The sequence below is a fragment of the Oculina patagonica genome, chromosome 1 (assembly GCF_052425735.1).
Source record: "Oculina patagonica isolate OP01 chromosome 1, crgOcupat, whole genome shotgun sequence".
Classification (NCBI taxonomy): Eukaryota; Metazoa; Cnidaria; class Anthozoa; order Scleractinia; family Oculinidae; genus Oculina; species Oculina patagonica.
Window position 1 is genome coordinate 2,880,944 of NC_135758.1, and position 20,251 is coordinate 2,901,194.

At 37.9% G+C, this 20,251-nt stretch overlaps 3 protein-coding genes across 5 annotated transcripts; all 3 read left to right on the forward strand.

Annotated features, from left to right (window-relative positions):
• The first annotated feature begins 279 nt into the window (after nucleotides 1–279).
• On the forward strand, nucleotides 280–12,739 carry LOC144665590 (beta-1 adrenergic receptor-like). Of its 2 annotated transcripts, none has more exons than XM_078526958.1 (2): nucleotides 280–309; nucleotides 9,898–12,739. In XM_078526958.1, exon 2 carries the CDS (start codon nucleotides 9,922–9,924, stop codon nucleotides 10,822–10,824), a length of 903 nt encoding a protein of 300 aa, XP_078383084.1. In that variant the 5' UTR covers nucleotides 280–309; nucleotides 9,898–9,921; the 3' UTR covers nucleotides 10,825–12,739. The 2 variants fall into 2 exon arrangements, with proteins under 2 accessions (XP_078383084.1, XP_078383009.1); XM_078526883.1 differs by lacking the exon at nucleotides 280–309 and adding an exon at nucleotides 7,968–8,369.
• On the forward strand, nucleotides 2,883–4,664 carry LOC144665402 (alpha-1A adrenergic receptor-like). Its single transcript, XM_078526688.1, has one exon. The coding sequence runs from the start codon at nucleotides 2,969–2,971 to the stop codon at nucleotides 3,875–3,877; it is 909 nt and encodes a 302-aa protein (XP_078382814.1). The 5' UTR covers nucleotides 2,883–2,968; the 3' UTR covers nucleotides 3,878–4,664.
• A 2,779-nt stretch (nucleotides 12,740–15,518) lies between the features above and the next one.
• Nucleotides 15,519–20,188, forward strand: LOC144647998 (alpha-1A adrenergic receptor-like). 2 transcript variants are annotated; one of them, XM_078507664.1, is made up of 2 exons: nucleotides 15,519–15,614; nucleotides 17,968–20,188. In XM_078507664.1, exon 2 carries the CDS (start codon nucleotides 17,996–17,998, stop codon nucleotides 18,866–18,868), a length of 873 nt encoding a protein of 290 aa, XP_078363790.1. In that variant the 5' UTR covers nucleotides 15,519–15,614; nucleotides 17,968–17,995; the 3' UTR covers nucleotides 18,869–20,188. The 2 variants fall into 2 exon arrangements, with proteins under 2 accessions (XP_078363790.1, XP_078363784.1); XM_078507658.1 differs by lacking the exon at nucleotides 15,519–15,614 and adding an exon at nucleotides 17,392–17,573.
• The last annotated feature ends 63 nt before the right edge of the window (nucleotides 20,189–20,251 follow it).

Sequence of the window (20,251 nt, forward strand, 5' to 3'; positions counted from 1 at the left end):
CAGTTGTTTTGTCTGCCGTGAACAGATTCCATTAGGCCTAGAACTTCGTTCCGAAAGACTGAACAGCCACTTGGACATTACGGAGAAAATCACTGAGGCATCGCTCAACCTCTTTCTGTAGATAAAGGATTTCAGTTCAGTTTGCTCAGCAGTAACTTGAGGCAAAGTCGTAGTTCACAAGTCAACTTCTGCGTTTGTTCACTGAATGATTCTTCTCTAAACTGGATTGCGTTTTACCGACTTGAGTTATAACTGAACATCTTTTCTTAGAAGAAAAAGACAAGCTGAGAGGTTAATGTTCATTATACGGTAAGTTCTTTAGCCTTGTTTTTCTTTTGTGATCTGCCAGGCTTGATAGATTGAATTTATTTAACCAGGATTGATTTCATGCAAAGCACAATAGTAAACAATGAGCGGTTAAAACAGCTGGAGGAGAAAAACATTCGCGATACAAAGCCTACAAGCTTTAACAACCGAGAAAATGCAACGGGCGCTTTTGAAATACACAAGCAAAGATTTTTTTTTCCACTCAAAATCGTCACCTGGCTGGAGGTTAAAGTGTGGGTGTATAGAGGTAAAATGTGGGTGTAAACCTTTCATGAATGTTTCCCTTAGTCTATTATCCCGAAACTTCCATTTTTGCTATGACAAACTGTTTATGTTTCTTTTAGAACATAATTAATTTGTGCGAGTAAGCAATTTTCGAAATCATATGATGGGAAACGCACTAGAATTAATCATTCGCGAAAATATAATATTAAGGCATCTCTATACGTATTGTGTATATTGTTGACGTTTTTCATTTAGTTATAGACGTTTGAATTGTTAAAACCTTTTCAATTGTAGAATCACCAAACAACTAGATTATTGTATCATAAAAGTAAAGCAGAACAGTAATTCTTAGACAAAAAGGCATGTTTTTAGTTATTAGTAACCGTTTAAAAATATTCCTGTTCTTCCTTTGTAAGTTTTTGAACCAATATATGGGTGACCAGTTTTATAACAATTTAGGAAAACTTAGAGATTAAAACGCTATTGGTTGAAGAAGAACAAAAGGAAACTGAAATCAGTATTTGAATATTTGAATAAGATTGGTTATATTACTATCCTTCAATTCTTTTAGGCGACATGCACGTACATTAAATCACAGTTTAAAATATTGTCTTAAGTTCTAATTGGACAGTACGTTTCTTCTGTTACTTCAATTAGGAAAAAAGCTTCTTTTGTTGTCAACTTATCGCTTTAATTCCTAAAGGTGATCAAAATGTAATTTCTTTTACCAACTGAACGCATTGTCAACTCAGCAGATAGCTGACGAGAATAGACCTGATGAGTCATCAGCTTTCTAAAGCAAAGTATCTTGATTTACCACTAAAATATTATAAATAACATTGAAATAAGTACCTTATTACATGAAATTTTCGCGACACGTTAATTTCGCGATTTTGAGATGCGTATATTTCGCGACACTTAAATTTCGCGATTTTGCGAAAATTTTGTATTTTGAATCACTCTAATTTCGCGTTTTTGAGTAAGACAGAATTTACATTTCCTTGGTAATATTATTCAACATGCCCTTGAATTTCATAAAACGACTTCATCAAAGGAACAATAACTTCAAAATAAACAAAAACGCAAGGGAGGGACTAAATCTCGGCAAAAGCAACAACAGAGCAGTTCTCACCCTGTCTACAAGTAGGTTATGCTTGTACATACATGAATAATTGTTCTTGGGTCAATTCGGACGACAACATTCATTCACATTGATTTTAGTGGTACTAAACGTATTCTTTCTTAATTATTGACATAAAGTGAGTCACTTAATTTTCGCGTCATGTTATGTTCGCGACACTTATTGTTCGCGTCACTTTAATTTCGCGATTTTTTTGGAATCGCGAAATTCGCGAAATTAACGTGTCGCGAAAATTTCATGTAATAAGGTAATGTTTCGACCCCTTAGGCATTCAGTGAGTCATGAACCATGCACTGTTGTGAGGCCAACCGTATACAAAAAACTCTGTATATTATACTCGTTTTTATCTTCCTTTGTAGCAGTTAGCGAGGAAAAAAGAAGGCGAAGCTAATTTTAGTGCCCTTGAACGAAAAAGGAAAATATTTAAATGTTCTATGCAGGAAATCCGGCAGCGGTGCTCAGTCTTGTCAAAGGAGACATTCCGCATACTTCAATATCAACGTAATCCTGGCTTTTCGTGGTGAAAACTTTGTCATACTGACATGATATAAGAACACGTGCACGATTATATAAGACATTATTAACACATTATATAAGAACTAGTATAACAACAAGATTGACCTTAAGATGGTCCTTTGCATGAAACTACAGTCACATATTTTATAGCCTGCGGAGCCCCCGGAAGTGCGCGCGAAACTGCACAAAGCTGTTCCGCCCCCCGACCAGGGACAATACCCTGATTGTGAATAGGGCCGCCCCGTGTCGAGTGCGAACCAAGCGCCAAACCAGAACCAGAACTGAAACGTCTCTGTATGCCGTCTATGGAATTGTCATCCTCTCGCTCACTTGAGAAAGGGGCAGTTGAGGCGGAGCACGCGCCGCCCGGCCGACCCCCCGACGGATGAGGATCCCCCAGACCGCTGCCGGGTCCGCGAGGGCCCCCGGAGACAGCTGTGTGACACCACCCAAGACAAAGACACACCATGACCGAGTTGGCGCGCTCGAAGTTCGAACCGCGCACCGCCAACGCATCACCGATCTGTGATCTGCCGTGATCGCCGCCAAGTTGTGACCTGCGAGCGATGCCAGATGCACCGACAACGAAGAAAGGGAAGCAGAGGAAAATGGAACACGCGGGGGGCCGGAACAAGTGTGGGCAGACGCACTAACGGGTGTGGCAACGCAGGCTAATATTTATATAGTTTCTATATATTTGTAAATTTTCTACATTCTTTGTTTTTACCTTTTCAGGACTGCTGCCAGCAAGTTTACACAATGTTAACAAACGGCTCGGAGCCTGGAAACACAACGCTACATCATATGCTGTCAAATAACTGCGAACATAATGTTGCTTCCAGCATATCAACTATAACAATAGACGTTCTTCTAAGCATCCTCGGAACGCTTGGAAATCTTCTTGTTCTAATGGTCATTTTACTGAACATTCGCCTCGCTACGGCTTCGAACCTACTTCTCGCAAACTTGGCCGGTATAGATTTTATATGCATGGTTTTTGTCGCGCCCGGTGGAATTTACAAAGACTTGTGCAATAAATTTGGTTTTTGTCACGCGAATGAGACGTTTGTATTGGTTCATCGTGCACTTGTACAGTTCGTGGTTTCTGCCGCTGTCTCAAGTTTATTTGCGATCGCTGTGGACCGTTTTTTAGCCATCTCATTTCCATTCAAGTATTCTTCTTTAATGACAAAACGTCGAACCGTCTACTGTATCTGCCTTACGTGGCTAGCTGGAGTGCTGATATCCGCAATTTTCATGGGCTTAAACTTCGTTTATCTTCAATCTGCCTATTGCACTCTCTTGATCTTGGTGACGATCTCTATGTACATTCATATCTTCTTGTTTGCGTTAAAGAAGGAAAGACAGATTGCCGCTTTGCAGGTTTCAAATGTAAAAGGAAGCACAAATTTCTTACACGAACGAAAGTCGACGAAGACAATGGCAATAATTTTGAGCGTATTTGCCGCTGCTTGGATCCCGGCGGTAGTGTTTTACATAGTTGTTAAACCAACAGATCCAAAGTATCTCGACATTCAAGGCTGGGTCAGTACATTTTACTACCTGAATGCCTCTTTAAATCCATTTATTTATTGTGTACGGAGTGTCAACTTTCGTAAAAGGATCAAACTGCTGGTGAAAACTTCTATGATTCGATTTAATTTATAACTGGATCAAATGTACAGTATTATGGAGATAAAAAAAAAGAAAAAAAAAGAAAATAAGGGTGCATTTGACAAAAACGTTTTATTTCAGGTTCTAGCAATAGAGCAAAAATAATTGATTGGAAAAAAATTGATTAAAGGTTAATATAAACGCAAGTTTAGCGCCTTTCTCTGAAGTTCAAAACCAAGTTAACGATTGCGCTTTTCGCTACTGTGAAACATAATTAAGACGGTCGAAGTAAACGTTTGTTTCCTGAGAGATCGGATTAGATGACAGGAACAGCAGTGAAAACGTAACCGTTTACTTGAGCAAAGTTCGCATATTATTAAAAGGGTCAGTGAGTTGGTTTGCAAGCAAATTATCAACTAAATATTTCGTCGTGACGTCAGCAGTTGCGCCGACGCATCCGTGTAAATCACTTATCCAATCAGTTTTTAGTCGACTGATTTAGTTTATATAATTGAAATCAACCACTCTTTGATTCTCTGACGCTACTCGCGTAATTTTCAAACCTGTTTGTTTTAAATTTTTGTGAAAAATTGACGACACATTAGGGATAATATCAGAGCATTTGAACCCTATTTGGACAAGGGATTTTTGGCCTTTACAGGACTGTCACGGGGATAGGGCGATTTATGTTTAATTGCGACGGAAAACAATATCTTGTTGCTGTTACAACAAAACAAACATTAAGATGAAGAAATAAAATCGTAATGAGTGCGACCCATGCAGAGCTCTCGATTTCGTAACCTCCAAATAAATGCATCGCAATAAAAAAACGATTTACATCTCAGATGCGTCATTTTGATTTTCGTGATTTTTCTCTAATGTCAGTAAATCTTCTAAATAAGAGAAAAATTAATAAAACGTATATTTAACAATTATTCCACGAGCGCGCGTTGGATATGAGATGGTAGATAGCCAACTCGGCGCTACGCGCCTCGTTGGCTATAACGATCTCATATCCAGCAAGCGCGAGTGGAATAATTGTTTTATTAAAAACGCCCAAAGAATTGCAATATTTGAGGTCCCCAGCTGTTTTCGTTGACGCGTATCGGCTACCATATTTGTGCTCAATGGTATATGAGCTCATATACCATTGCCTGTTAACCAATCAAAACTCAGAAATTGCAATATACCATTGCTAGTTTTTTTAATAAATCTGAGGATCCATGTGATATACCAAAAATGGACTCGACCTTCTGCAAAACTGTCTAAATTAGCAAGGACCAGATAAGAAAAAATCCGCAAGCACGCCTGTCCAATCACTCTTCATGGAAACATCAAACTGCGTGAGCAAGCAAAAATTCCTTCAAAACTTCCGGGTTTTCCAGATCAATTTCAGGCTCATTGCGATGACATATATAGCTCGTTACATAGCTCTTTTAAACGAAAAGAAGTCAGCAGTGTGTAACATTATCGCATTCAAACACCAGGTACTTATTGGCTAACTACTCAAAATGCGCCAGTCGAGGAAGGATTTTACTGTATTGCCCGGCTCACTGGCACAACGCGTGCAATAGCGCGGAAAAAATGCCATACAGTATACTTCTTATTAACTAAACTTGTTCTGAACCGTTATGGGAAAATATCGGCTCTCGATGTTTTTTGCATTGTCAAGACCTCGAGCCGGTATTTTCCAGGAAAAGTCCTCGTGCTTGGTTAATAAGTTGTATTTGTTATATAACTGAAAGTTCTCCCCAACAGCGCGCGTGTGTTCCTATTGGCTACTTTGAGGTCACATGACATACAACAAAAGAACTGTTTCCCGCCAAATGTCTCTGAACATGGAGATTCTCGGGAAACAAATTAAGATTACTGTTACGCTATCATTAAAACATCGTGTTCGGCTCCAAAAGCTACTTCAGGTGGCTCAACTGGTTTTTTTGGGGTAACACCGCTCAAGTTTGAGAATTAACTACGTCGCCATTAACAATGCTATCAAAAAACGATCACCACAGCTGTATTAGATACAGTATACGGTGTTACACTGACATCGGAGTTGCCATAGCGACGAAATGACGCACTTTACTTTCGCTCGTATTCCTCGGTACAAAATGATTTTTTTTTTTCAGAAATCGCTCAAAGAAGCTTGTACCACGCATAGCCGCCTAAATGTTGGCAAAGTTTGAACAAATTCTATGAGAGCGTTTTTGAAATATTTGGGGATGAAGTTTTGGGGGCTATAAATACAGTCAAAAACATACTAACGAGAAAATGTGGTAATATCTAAAGAAAACGACGCGCCTTTGGATTGCAGTTTCGGTGCTCTTGTTGCCATTTTTGTATATAATTTGGCCTATGCCTACAAAAGTGAGAATAAATTGAAAACCGCTTGATGAATTTTTTTTAAATTCGACAATCTCTAGGTTTGTCATCAATTGATATAGCTTGCAAGTTTCAAGCTCATTGAAAACATTTAAGGCAATAAAATTGGGCCTCCAGTGTACTGATTTTTTCTCGCAGATTTCGTGTTTACAAGCGAGTGTCCTCATTATTGACGGGTATTGTTTTCAAGTGTCATATCCACGTGCACGACTCCAGCAAAAAATTCATTTGCATTAAACAGAACGCTCGATTGCTTTCCGAAAATTTTTCCGAAGCATGCTAATCTGCCTTGAGATGAGAATAGCAATGACAACATCTGCAGAATAATAGCTTTTGTTTTCTGGACAAAGAGGCCCTTGACATTACCGTATTACAGCTTAAGGTCGCGCAGGACCCTTGCAATCATTATGAATGTATTTATTTAAAGTGTATGCACGAACTGCAACGACTGAAGCCGACAACAAACGAAATATTCATGAGACTTTATTTTCTTGAAGCTCTTTGTGCAAGTAATTACACGTTATTGTTCTCAGCTTTAAGTCCCGTGCGCTGGAACAAAGGGAATTATCATAATTAGATTCACAGCTTTGAATAAAGCAAGCGTTGTTGTAAACATCGACTCGGAAGAACTTCGGAAGCCTCAAAACCTACAATTTTGTGTCCAAGTTTTCTCCGCCGATATAGAATTTCAGAAGTTGATTCGCTAGTAACAAAAACCTGGTGTACCCTATTGTGTTCTGACAAGAGCGACTGATTTTGAAACGTCCTTCTCAAAATGAAGATAGCACGTTTCAAAGTTTAGATTTCACATTTTTACTCTCCTATAAGCCATTAACTTCAAGCAGCGTTTGAAATCGAAAATTTCGTTCTTGTCAGAACACAAAAGAGGTTATGATTTATCAGTTGATTCTATAATCATTTAATTCGGTGCGCTGTTCTAGCTGAAAACTTGGACACAAAATCGCATTATCTGCAGTTAAACTTTTAAGAGCTTGTAGCATCACAGTAAATGGTCATCTCTCAGTAAAAGGACAATCATGATGTAATTTCATCATCCCCTAATATCCTTAATAAATTTTTGAGGAATCGATGTTCAAAATGTAGCGAATTAAAGCTTTACAAGAAAGCACCCCATCAAGAAATTTGGCTTATGAATTTATTAATGAGCAAGGGTCCTGCGCGACCTTAATAGCGCGACAAATGCTGTTACAATTTTTTAAGCAATGTTAGTATGTTTCGGAAAATTGTTCGGAAAGTAGTCGAGCGTCCTATTTAATGCAAATGAATTTTTTGCTAACGTCGCTATTTGATAATATCACAATATTAATAGCAATAGCCGCAAAACATTCAAACATGAGCGGATCTATTCTACAGGTTACAGTGTACTAAAATAGTCCAAAATCATCCATCACTGCTCAAATATTTTAATAGACTGTCATTTTGGTGTACCACTGTTAGCTAACAGGAAGTTGATTTCAATAACAACTTCAAACAACTTCTGTTGTTTTTTTTTTTTTACTTCCTTTAGCCTTCTAGAACTCACGAACGAACCGCAAGTAAAAGGCCAATAGTCAACCACTTCCAACAAGGCCTTTGCCAGGGGGTCCGATATAACACGTATTTCCTTTGCACGTACGTTTCTGAGCTTCAGTACCTATTAAAAGCACTCTAATGTATTCATGAGTTCTTCTGCGAGGGCAATCTTTTAATAAGCCAAGGTTGATATATATTAGTGTCAAGGACCAAACTTCGCTTATCAGATAAAACTGATTTCACTTGCGATATTTCAACAGTAGAGTGTAGTTCGATTTTGAAACAACAGATTGAGATATGCGTCAAACGCGTTTTTTCTTCTTGTTGGGACTTCAGTTGTTTTGTCCGCCGTGAACAGATTCCATTACGCCTAGAACTTCGTTCCGAAAGACTGAACAGTCACTTGGACATTACGGAGAAAATCACTGAGGCATCGCTGAACCTCTCTCTGTAGATAAAAGATTTCGCGTTTGCTCAGCAGTAAGGCAAAGTCATAGTCCACAAGTCAACTTCTGCGTTTGTTCACTGAATGATTCTAGTCTAAACTGGATTGCGTTTTACCGACTGAGTTAAAACTGGACATCTTTTCCTTCAGAAGAAAAAGAAAAGCTGAGAGGTTAATGTACATTATACGGTAAGTTCTTGAGCCTTGTTTTTTGTGCCGGGCTTAATAGATTGAATTTATTTAACCAGGATTCACAAACAATAAGCGGTTCAAACAGTTCGAGGGGAAAAACATTCGCGATACAAAACCCGCAGGTTTAGCAACCAATAAAATGCAATGGCGCTTTGAAAATATATAAGCAAAGATTTTTTTTCACTCCGATAACGTCACCTGGAGGTTAAAGTGTGGGTGTAGAGGTAAAAATGTGGGTGTAAATCTTTCATGAATGTTTTCCTTAGTCTATGATCCCGAAACTTCTATTTTTTCTATGAAAAACTGCTTATGATTCTTTTAGAACATAATTAATTTGTGCGAGTAAGCAATTTTCGAAACCATATGACGGGAAATGCACTAGAATCAATCATTCGCAAAAATTTAGCATCAAGGCATCTCTATACGTATTGTGTATATCGTTGGCGTTTTTCATTTAATTGTGTAGACGTTTGAATTGTTAAAACGTTTTCAACTGTAGAATCGCCAAACAACCAGATTATTGTATCATAAAAGTAAAGCAGAAGAACAATAGTTCCTAGACACAAAGGCATGTTTTCAGTAATTAGTAACCGTTTAAAAATATTCCTGTTCTTTCTTTGTAAGTTGTTGAACCAATATATGGATGAGTGACTTTGCAAGTACAAGTATTATAACAACTTAGGAAAACTTAGAGATTAAAAACCTATTGGTTGAAGAACAACAAAAGGAAACTGAAATCAGTATTTGAATATTTGAATAAGATTGGTTATATTACCATCCTTTAATTCTGTATGGCGACATGCACGTAATTTAAATCACAGTTTAAAATATTGTCTTAAGTTTAATTGAAAAGTACGTTTTTCTGTACTACAATCAGGAAAAAACACTTCTTTTTTTATCAACTTATCGCTTTAATTCCCAAATTTAATCAAAAAGGAATTTCTTTTACCAACTGAACGCATTGTCACCTCAGCAGATAGCTGTCGAGAATAGAGAGAATGAGTCATCAGCTATCTAAAGCAAAGTCTCTTGATTTACCACAAAAATATTACAAATGACATAAAAGAAACCTATCCCAATCAATGTTTCGACCTTTAGGCATTCAGTGACTCATGAACCACTGTTGTGAGGTCAATCGTATACAAAAATCCCTGTACATTATAATCGCTTTTTTTATCTTCTTTTGCAGCAGTAAGCAAGGGAAAAAGAAAGCGAAGCTATTTTTAGTGCTCTTGAACTGAAAAGGAAGATATTTAAATGCTCTTTGTAGGAAATCCGGCTGGGGTGCTCAGTTTTGTCAAAGGAGACATTCCGCATACTTCAATATCAACGTAATGCTTTTCTTAGTGAAAACCTTGTCACACTGTCATTACATAAGAACACGTGCACGATTATATAAGACATTATTAACACATTATATAAGAACAAGATTGTCCTTAAGATGGCCCTTTGCATGAAATTACCGTCCTATATTTAGTTTCAATGTATTTGCAGCTTTCTACATTCTTTGTTTTAATACTTTCAGGTCTGCTGCCAACAAGTCTACACGATGTTACCAAACGGTTCGGAACCTGGAAACACAACGCTTCACCCTATGCTGTCATGTCGGCATAATTTTGCCTCCAGCATTTCAGTCATAACAGTAGACGTACTTCTAAGTATCCTCGGATCACTTGGAAATCTTCTCGTTCTAATGGTCATTTTATCGAACATTCGTCTCGCTACGGCATCGAATCTGCTTCTTGCAAACTTGGCCTTTATAGATTTTATATGCATGGCTTTCGTCGCGCCTGGTGGAATTTACAAAAACTTGTGCAACAGATTTGGTTTTTGTCAAGCGCCCGAGGCATTTGTATTGATTCATCGTGGGCTTGTACAGTTCGTCGTTACTGCCGCGGTCTCAAGCTTATTTTCGATTGCTGTGGACCGTTTTTTGGCCATTTCCTGTCCTTTCAAGTATACTTCTCTTATGACAAAACGAAGAACCGCCTATTGCATTTGCCTTACGTGGATAGCTGGGGCGTTGGTATCTTCAATTTTCATGGGCTTAAACTTCGTGTATTTTCAATCTGCTTATTGCACCCTGTTGATCTTGGTGACTATCTCTCTGTACATTCATATCTTCTTATTTGCGTTGAAGAAGGAAAGACAGATTGCTGCTTTGCAGATCACAAATGTAAAAAGAACCACAAATTTCCTACACGAACGAAAGTCGACGAAGACAATGGCAATTATATTGGGCATCTTCGCCGCTGCTTGGATTCCAGCAGTGGTATTTTACATAGTTGTTACACCTGCAGATCCAAGGTATCTCGACATTCAAGGCTGGATAAATACGTTCTACTTCCTGAATGCCACTCTAAATCCATTTATTTATTGCGTACGGAGTGTGAACTTTCGCAAAAGGATAAAACTGCTGGTGAAGTCTTCTATGATTCGGTTTAATTTATAACTGGATCGAATGTTAAGTGTACAATATTGCGGAGAGAGGAAAATATAAGAAAATGATCGTTACATAAAACAAATGTTACATTTCAGGTTCCAGCAATTAAGCAAAGATAGTTGATGAAAGAAAAAAATTATTAAGGATTATATGTTAAAGATGCTTCCTTGATAAATTCTCACCCAGTCTCAAAAAAAAGCACAAGAAAATTGTGACTTGAAACTGCAACTAACTTTACTGTTGCGTCATGACGTCATCAGTTGCGCTCGTCACACGCGTGTGTATCACTTATCCAATCATCTTTCAATCGATCGACTGATATAGTTATGATTGACGCAAATTACACTCGTCGATACTTTGACGCTCCTCGCATAATTTTCAATCCTGCTTGTTTTGAATTACTGTGCAAAATTGCTGATACATTATGAAGAATACTAGCAATTTGACTCTATGCAGAACAGGGTTTTTCGTGCTTTTTAGGACATTCATGACAACAGGGCGGTTTTTGCTTAATTGCAAAGCAGAGGAATATCCATTTGCTATTACAATGTCGGATCTGTCAATTTTAATTTGGTAATTTTCTTTGACGTCTGAAATCAACCAGCTTAGTGCAAAATTAATAAAGCCTAATGGAAGGATCCACGTGATATGCCAAAATAGTGTTTCGCCTCCAGCTAGCTAGCTGGAGGCGAAACACTAGCTAGCCCGGAATTGAACTTTTCAGTCTTTCTTGTATGGACTTCGCATCCCTTGGTCCTTTCCAGAAAGACCTCGAATGCCGTTCTCTCTGCACGGCCCTCGCGCTTCGATTGTAATATTATGCAAAGAGAAACCCGAGAGAGAATCGAAACTCGATATACGAGAAGGTATTAGCAAGTGTAAAGCCGAGTTTACACGAGCAATTTTTATGTGGTAATTTTTAAGTGACAACTTTTATTTGCTCGTGTAGGCGGTGTAGATGAGAAACATTGGTCAAAAAGCGCGTATAGCAACAGTTAAATTCTTTTTTTGCTATCTCTTTTGTGACGCACCATCTTGAAACTAATTAGTTTAACACGAGTTTACACCCATCAGAATAAAACAGGACGAAAGCTGTGGTCATTGCCACAAAACATTACGGATTATAAAATGTAGATTTTCTCGGCAGCGATGAAAGGTGTATGGACGGAAGATGTAGCTGTTTACTTTATTTCTTGGAAAAAGCAAATGAGTTGAATCGCAGCTTGGACAGTGCTTGGCCAATTCGACAATGATAACTGTTGTATACTGATCTCACAAACAATGAATTTGACGTGTTTTTCTTTGCTACCTTTTATAGCAACCTATGTGACGCTTTTAGTTGCTTTTGTTTATAAATACTTGATACTGCATATTTTTTAGTATTAGGCGACTCGCTAGAGAACATTCACAAACGACAATATTACTGTAACACTATGATAAAAACATCATGTTCTGCTTCAAAAGCTACTTTAATACTCAAACATGTAAGGCTACCTACTGAACTATATTTCCTTTCGAATTTCAAAGCCAAACATATTTTTCCTTTAACGACCTCGACGATAAAATCGGATATTACGCATCAATGTTGGTCATGGCGTTGGCGTATAAAATGGACTCCACAAAGCACAGGTGAATAATGACTCTTTAATAGAAGGACCTATAATTATATTAGACAATATCAAGTCATGCGATCGACAAAAGGAACAACTGAGAAAGTTTTTATTACCCTGCGATTTGTTTTCAATGGAGCCAGGGATAGTTTGGTATTATACCGTAGATGTGGTAAACATAACACGGCAACACGCCGTGCAACTTCACCTACGTGATGTAACTCCGTAATGATCGAGTGTTGCACAAGGCTGAGCTGGATTATTGTGGATTATTATATTGGTTATTATTCTGATTATTAAATGCTCAAATAAAACAGAAAATTAAAAAAAAAAAACGAACTGTGCAGTGTACTGCGTTGGCGGCCAAAAGGAAGCAATATATCGCCTTAATATTAATTATCAAAAAAAGTTTATATGAAAATCTAACACACGCCAATTTGGTTTTCCAACCAAAGCGTTTTCAGTGACTCAGTTCTGAGACAAACCGTTAGTTAACCAAAAAGTCTTCTGTTAATGGCTATAGTCAACCAACTGGTGGATTGTGTTAATTACACACTTCGTTTGCGTGTACGCGTGTGGCATTGTCAAAAATGTTGACGACTCAGAAAGAAGTACGATCCTAATGGTGAATATTTTCACTTGTTCTGCTGTGAATATTCAACTAAAACCTTAACTTATGGGTCTCAATAAAACACTTTTCCAACAATTTAGGATTGAAAAGGCTGATGACAACTAAACAACGTTATATGTCGCGGCTTCACCGCTTCCGTGTCGCTCTCGCGCGTGCCCCAAGGTGAGCCTGCTCGCAGGCTACCAAATCCATTAATCAGTCACCATATAAAAGACCAAAAATAAAATTACTTGTTTTGTAAACTACTAGGCTCAATTTGCAGCTATTTTAAGAGTCCGGTTGTCATCATCCGGCAAAAATCGAGCCTAGTAATAGTGTGTCTTTATCCGATTTTTCTCTCTTTCTCTCTCTTTCTTTTTATGCTTGAATTTTGTGCTATCTTGCCGGCCTGTAATTTATTTTCATTTTTAGTTGACCAAAGCAGCCAGTTAACATTAGCATTAAAATGCTAATGTCAATTGGCTGCCTGGCTCAACTAGCCCTGTGGTTATTTCAGGCAGCCACCACTCTAATCTTATTTCAAATATTTTTTGGGTAATAATCTTTTTAAAGGCAAGAAAAAGTACAAATAAAGTTGTTATTGTCTAGTAAGCTACGTATAGGGGCGCACAGATGAGGCAGTGTCCATTTTTAAGCTTGTTCTTTTAGCTATCATCTATAAAATATTTTCCATCTTCCTGTTTTCAGACTTAAAGCCACGAAACACGCCGGCATGCACAATGTACCCTAACGCCACTGATATTGCCTCGACAAACACGAGCCATTCATGATACCAAGTTTATTGACTGGTGTGGCATCACGGCCCGCGATGCACACATTGCGATCGTAGGAACGCTGGCAAATCTCCTTGTATTTTAACAGACTTCCAGCAAAGCTGTCAAAAATGGCAAGAATTTTTAATCAGAGAGGAAATTATAACTTTCGGCAATGCTGTTGCTTTATATAGAAATGTCTTCACAAGAGAAGTCTACATTTGTTCCTCGTATCCTAAATATGTGGATTTATCGCAATTTTCAACATTTTTAGTCATTCCAGTTCTTTTGGTATGTTAGAACTTCTTTAGCTAGAGATTTCCTACCTAATATATTTCTAGGTTTATTTCGATGACATACATTTATCGTGACATAGCCCCTCTAACATAAAAGAAGTTAGCGGTGTTTTATATTATCGCGGTTTACCACCAGGCACATTACTGGTTAACCACTCAGACTGTGCGTTATATCGGTAATGTTTAAATAAAAATCTTTATATAGGAAAAACTTGATGTAGGATAAGTTACGGTATTTTTTTAAGTACCTAAGAAATATATGTTTTCGTCATGTTCTTGTATCAAAAACCTTTATTCCACGGAATTTTGTTAACTAATCCATCCTGATGAAATAACTCCGGTATCCCACGAGTAAAATATCAGTGCATGGTTACTTGGGAGTATCTCCGGTGACAAAATTATCGATCAAAATGATCAAACTTAAGGGACATTATGTACAACCATCACGACAGAAAAGTTCAAATGCTTACTAAAGTTTATTTCCATTTTTTTTATTTTTTTATTTTAGCTCGTCCAAAATAAAGCGACCGATATATCGAATCTCAAACTTTTGAAGGTCACAGGCAAAGCCAGATATATTGAATCTAGAAATATTCTGTGTCGGTAGTGGTTTGTCGGCATGTATGTTCGCGGTTAAAAGTGAAGATAGTATAATATTCCTACTGCATCCTATTTTCACGTCGGAAAGGTGCGCTAATTCATGAAACAATTTGTTTTTCCACTGAATAAGGCTACACAAACTGATATAGTATAATTATTCCTGATAAAATGGATAATTATTTAACAACTGCATCGTCAACTTGTAAATTCTTTTGTCGTTGTTTAATTTTTTGTTAGCGCAACATAAGTGTCACATTAAAAATATACCAAATAACCATTTTTCGGCTATTAACTTTGTTTTGACCACAAGCACAACTGATATTACTACTTGAGGCCACTTGAATTCAAATATTTCTTTATATAGCTTCTGATAACAAAATCAGTGGCATTCGGCATGTTTACATTGTTTTTTCTATTTACCTGTTGGGAAAAAATTAACAGCTTTATTGAGATCCCTGAACTTCTGAGATTATCCGAAATTACAACTGATCGCTCATTCCAAATGTAACCAGCTCTATTTACTGGGCTATTTTTAACCGCAATTTCTTTCTTCTTTTTCTTTTTTTACGATCCCAAATTCTAGCGAAAGCCAGACTAATCATTAAGTAGAATATTAAATTAGTGAATCAGAGAATTAAGAACGTAAAAGATTTTACATGCATGTCAAATGTTTTGTAAGTGATTAAAGCCAAAAGGTTAAGTAAAATATAGGTAAAGCCTTCCGAACCATGCATTATAGAGCACCGATATTGCCCACGTTGGAGCAGTACGTGTGACGTTTCATTCAGTTTCATCAATTTCAATCAACGAACAACTTTTGGCGAACGAGTCGAGATTAATTCAGAGCGAGGACACTACTACTTCAAAACGCAATTTAGTTTTTGGTTCAATTCTTTTGCAGTTTGAGCAGGTAATCTTCGACTTTAGTTTTTTAGTTAAATTCTTTCCTTGTTAATTAACTCCACTGTTATGCTTTCATATCTTGAAACTACGTTTGAATAGGTTTTTGAAATGGACTTGTACGTGAGTGCAGCAACACAGGTTTTCACCCCGGCTTAAATCAAGTAAAAAGGCCGGGAAAAAAAAAGAAAAGTGTGAAAATGACAAGCCTTTTCCAAAGGGTAGATTTTCTTGACAACAAAGTGAGGTATAAATAAAGGCAGAAATTTGTTTGCAAAATTTCACGAAAAAAGCACTGTTAAGCGCACTGATTAGCAGTTTTAAGCGTTACAGCTTCGCCAAATCGATGTTACAAATCTAAGAAATAGCGAATTTCGCGCGTTTTTTTGCTGCCTTTTATAGAAACGTATTTGACGCTTTTAGTTGCTTTTGTTTATAAATACTTGAAACTATTTAAATTAAATTCGTTTTTCAGTACAAGGACTTACTCGTTTATTCACGAACATAAATGTTATTGTAACACTAGTACTACGATAAAAACATCGTGATCTGTTTTAAAAGCTAATTGTTTAAACGTATATATATTAAACTACCCAGTACTTTATATTTTCATTCGAAGCATTTTTCTGCGTAACAACTTCGACGTTAATACGGGATATTACGCATTAGTTTTGGTCATGGCGTTGTGTTTAATGGCCCACTTCAGCAAGCCAAATATGGTTCGCCTACGCGTGGCTACTTGAGGATTCACGGTGGAGTACACAAAACAAAAGTTAATGATTAATTAGGCAATATCAAGGTAGTTCGGTCAACAATAGCTACAATAAACGTTCTTTTCTACCCTGCAATTTGTTTACAAAGGAGCCTGAGTTTTGCATTATACCGCAGATTGCGTGAACACAAAACTTCGTGCAACTTCATCTACGTGATGTAACGTGCGCCGTAATGATCGAATGCTCCGCCAGGCTGAGCTGGATTATTTTATTTAATGCAAAAAGAAAGAAAATTAAAGAGAGAGAGAACAAAATTTTAAACTGCGTTGGCGACCAAAAGAAATCAATATCGATTTATTATCGAATAAAAGCGGCCTTGTATATTAAAAAATGATACGAGCAACTTTTGTTTTCGAGGCAAGGCGTTTTCAGCCCGTTGCAAGACAATGAACACACTCTTTATTCAAAAAGTATTCTGTTTGCCGTACATGACCGTTATATTTCTGGTGGGTGATTTTAATTGTTCGCTGCGTTTGCGTACGTGTGCGGCATTGACAAGAAAGTTAATGACTCAGACAAAGAATAAGTTATGATCTTATGTAGGTAAACATTTTCTACACTAATCTTTTCTGTTCCGTTCATCCGAATAACCTGAACCGGTTTCAATAGAACACTTTACTATTTTTGAACTGAAAAGGTTGAAAAACTTAATTTCTAAACAGTCTGACGGAAAGGCGTATTTTCCAATTCAACCGTTCTAGCCAGTCAACCGTATCAGTTAGTCAGTCAGAATGCACGTAGAAGGTAAAAAAGACTATTTTTGTAAAATACACGTAAACTGAAATTTTGCGTGGTCATGTTCGCAGGGGTATACTAGCTCCTTCCATATGAGCAGGGGCGCTGCCAACACTTCTCTTCTGACTATCCGACTAACCTACACAAAGAAAAGCAATTTATGTAAGTTTCGTGTATAGCAAAATATTGCGTGGTCGTTTCCGCGGGGTTGCCAGCTCCTTCCATCTAAGCTAAGGACAGGCTCCGCTGAGATGTATTCATAGCATGACTCGTAAACTGGACAGCAATCAAATGATTACATGTGAACTCATCAAGAATGATGCTGACTTGTAAAGCCAGCTTGAGATAACAACTGAACGTAAATCGGTGAAGGAAGCGTTGTGGAAACTTTATCGATGGGCTCTGAAAGATGACTGAACTTGAAACTTATTTTATTTAGCATGCATGAACGGAAAGTAGATGTGAGTTTTGTACTTTTCTGCTGAAAGGTCTTAGCATTGCTTATTTCACTTATTGTTTAACTTAAAGTCTTTAATGAAAATGAATTGTTCAACAATAACAACAAAAAAATCAATATTATTTACTAGTTACACACTTGATAATTTCGACATTGCTGATCCTAGCAGTATGCAGGACGCGTGTCACATATACACCTAGTAAATAGCTCACATCACCGCCTCGAGTCTCCCGTGGCTCAGTTGGTTAGAGCGCCCACCGGTATCGGAGGGGCTCGATTCCCGTCGGGGAGTCAGATTTTTTCTTTGTCCCATGCTGTTTCATTGTTGATCAATTCATCTTCATTACCCATCTTTATTATTTACTATCTTTAAGTCTTTATTTTTTTCCTGTTTTCAGATCATCATCCTCGCAACATAGCGGCATAATGTACGATAACGACACTTATATCACCTCAACAAATGCCAGCCATTATATACCAAGTTTATTGACCGGTGTAGCAGTCATCACGGCCGATGGACTCATTGCAATCGTAGGAACGCTGGGAAATCTCCTTGTATTAACAGTAATTTTCGTCCACATTCGTTTCTCCACCGTCTCCAATATCTTAATCGCGAACTTGGCTTCAGTTGATTTACTAACTGCGTGCGTGCTGATACCAGGTGATATGTACCGGCACGTGTGTGACCGAATGGGGTATTGTGATGTGGACAAAACGGTCGTGTTGATGGTCAAAATACTGGCTCAGTTTGTAGTGACCGCTGCCTCAACCAGCTTATTCGTTATTGCAGCAGAACGTTTTATCGCCATTGCTTTTCCATTTCGTTACAAGACACTGTTCACAAGAAGGCGCGCCATTGCATGCGCTGTCCTAACTTGGGTCTTGGGAGCAATCATAACTGGTGTTTTCAACGGTTTAAACATCGTCTATATTCAAATTATTTATTGCATTTTCTTGATACTGGTGACGTTTTTCCTTTACATTTACATTTTCTCCATCGCTTTTAAGCACGAGAAAAAAATTGCTTCGATGCAGGTCGATTATTACTCAAGGACCGCGCAACTTCCCTGGGAGAGCAAGTCTGCAAAGACGATGGCCATTGTGCTGGGAGTGTACGCACTTTGTTGGGTTCCCTCAGTGGCGTTTTACTCAGTGGTTCAAAGAACTGATTGGATATATCCCAGAATGCATTTCTGGATGAAAACGGTGTACTATTTAAATGCCGCGTTAGATCCATTTATTTACTGCGTACGGAGTGAAAAATTTCGCAAATCAGTCAAAAGACTTGTTAAGCACTGATCGAGGCGATTTCGTTCCAGGACTTTGTTTTACAAGTACAATGAAACGTTTATAAATAATTGAAGTCGCACTTGATGCTAGTGACTGACTCGTCCCCATTCGTCCTTATGCGAAAATTGCAAGACGCGAAGGATGTCTCGCCTTTCCTGCTTCCCATCAAACTTCGCGTCTTGCAATTTTCGCATAAGGGACGACTGGGGACGAATCAACACCATAAACGTAACTGACGAGTTTAAGCTCTGGACTCATACAAATTCGTAAAAGATTTTTGTGTTAGCTTATTACCGAAAGAGCTTATATCCAGGTGGGTTTTTAAGCAGCAAAAAAAGCCGACGTCTGTAAACTAGCTGCGAACATACGCCTTTTAAAAGGCGATGTATCCTATCCTTGCTGAGGCTCACCACGTCTGAAATTGTCGTTTTACTTTGGAAAATGTTAAGGTCGGCTTATTTGTCCTTTGGTTATATGAGATGGTGCATCGATTACAAAAGTGCAGAGAGATGCCAATTAGGACGAGAAGGCATTCAAAAACTAGCCAAGAATTTAAGCTACTTGGCAATCAGCAAAGACGTTCATCATATGCGGTTAATATCAATAGAATGAGCTTAACAAGTTGTGGGTACTAAGGTTTACCAACACGAATCAACAAGAGAAAAAAATGCCAATGTGATTACTCTTGCCGTCCGAGCACAGGAATACATTTTTTCATTGTATACAGCTAATTCGAGAAAGGTTGTCGAAAAAACGCACAAAAGTGCACGCGACAAGACCGAAAGGTGGTCTGGATATTTACTAGAATTTTGCTTATTGGCCTAGAGGAAATGTACAAGTTTGAATTTTTGCACGTGAAGATTTTGTTTTTCCTCTCAGGAGGCCTGTTTCTGTAGCTTTACTTTTACTGTCGCATATCTCTGAGCTTTGAAAATTGTTCTTAAATTCAGCGTGGCTAAAAGTACCTTGTTTCCACATGTCTGAAGAGAAACAAAACCTGAAAATTCGCGTTTCTCATGTCGCCATCTTATTAGTATTCAGGGCGTGCAGTAGCTCTCTACTTCTACCCATACTACCTCTCGGTCTTGTTGCGTGCACTTTTGTGCTGTTTTCCGACAACCTTTCTCGAATAAGCTGTATATAGCAGTAACGTCAAAACGTATGAAATTAAACAGGTTTGTATCACAAGGTAGAAAAGGGAAGAGATTATATTAGGAACCAACATCCTGGGCGGACCCTTCTCGAGAAAATATGATGTACTCCGCTTGCCAGCTAGGTAAAGCCAACGATGCAGGCCTGCAAGCGCTATACATAGAATAAGTCATTTTTAGCCTGAAATTGTTAATTTTGTGATCTATTATACATTGTAAGGGTACTTATTCAGCGTGCAAT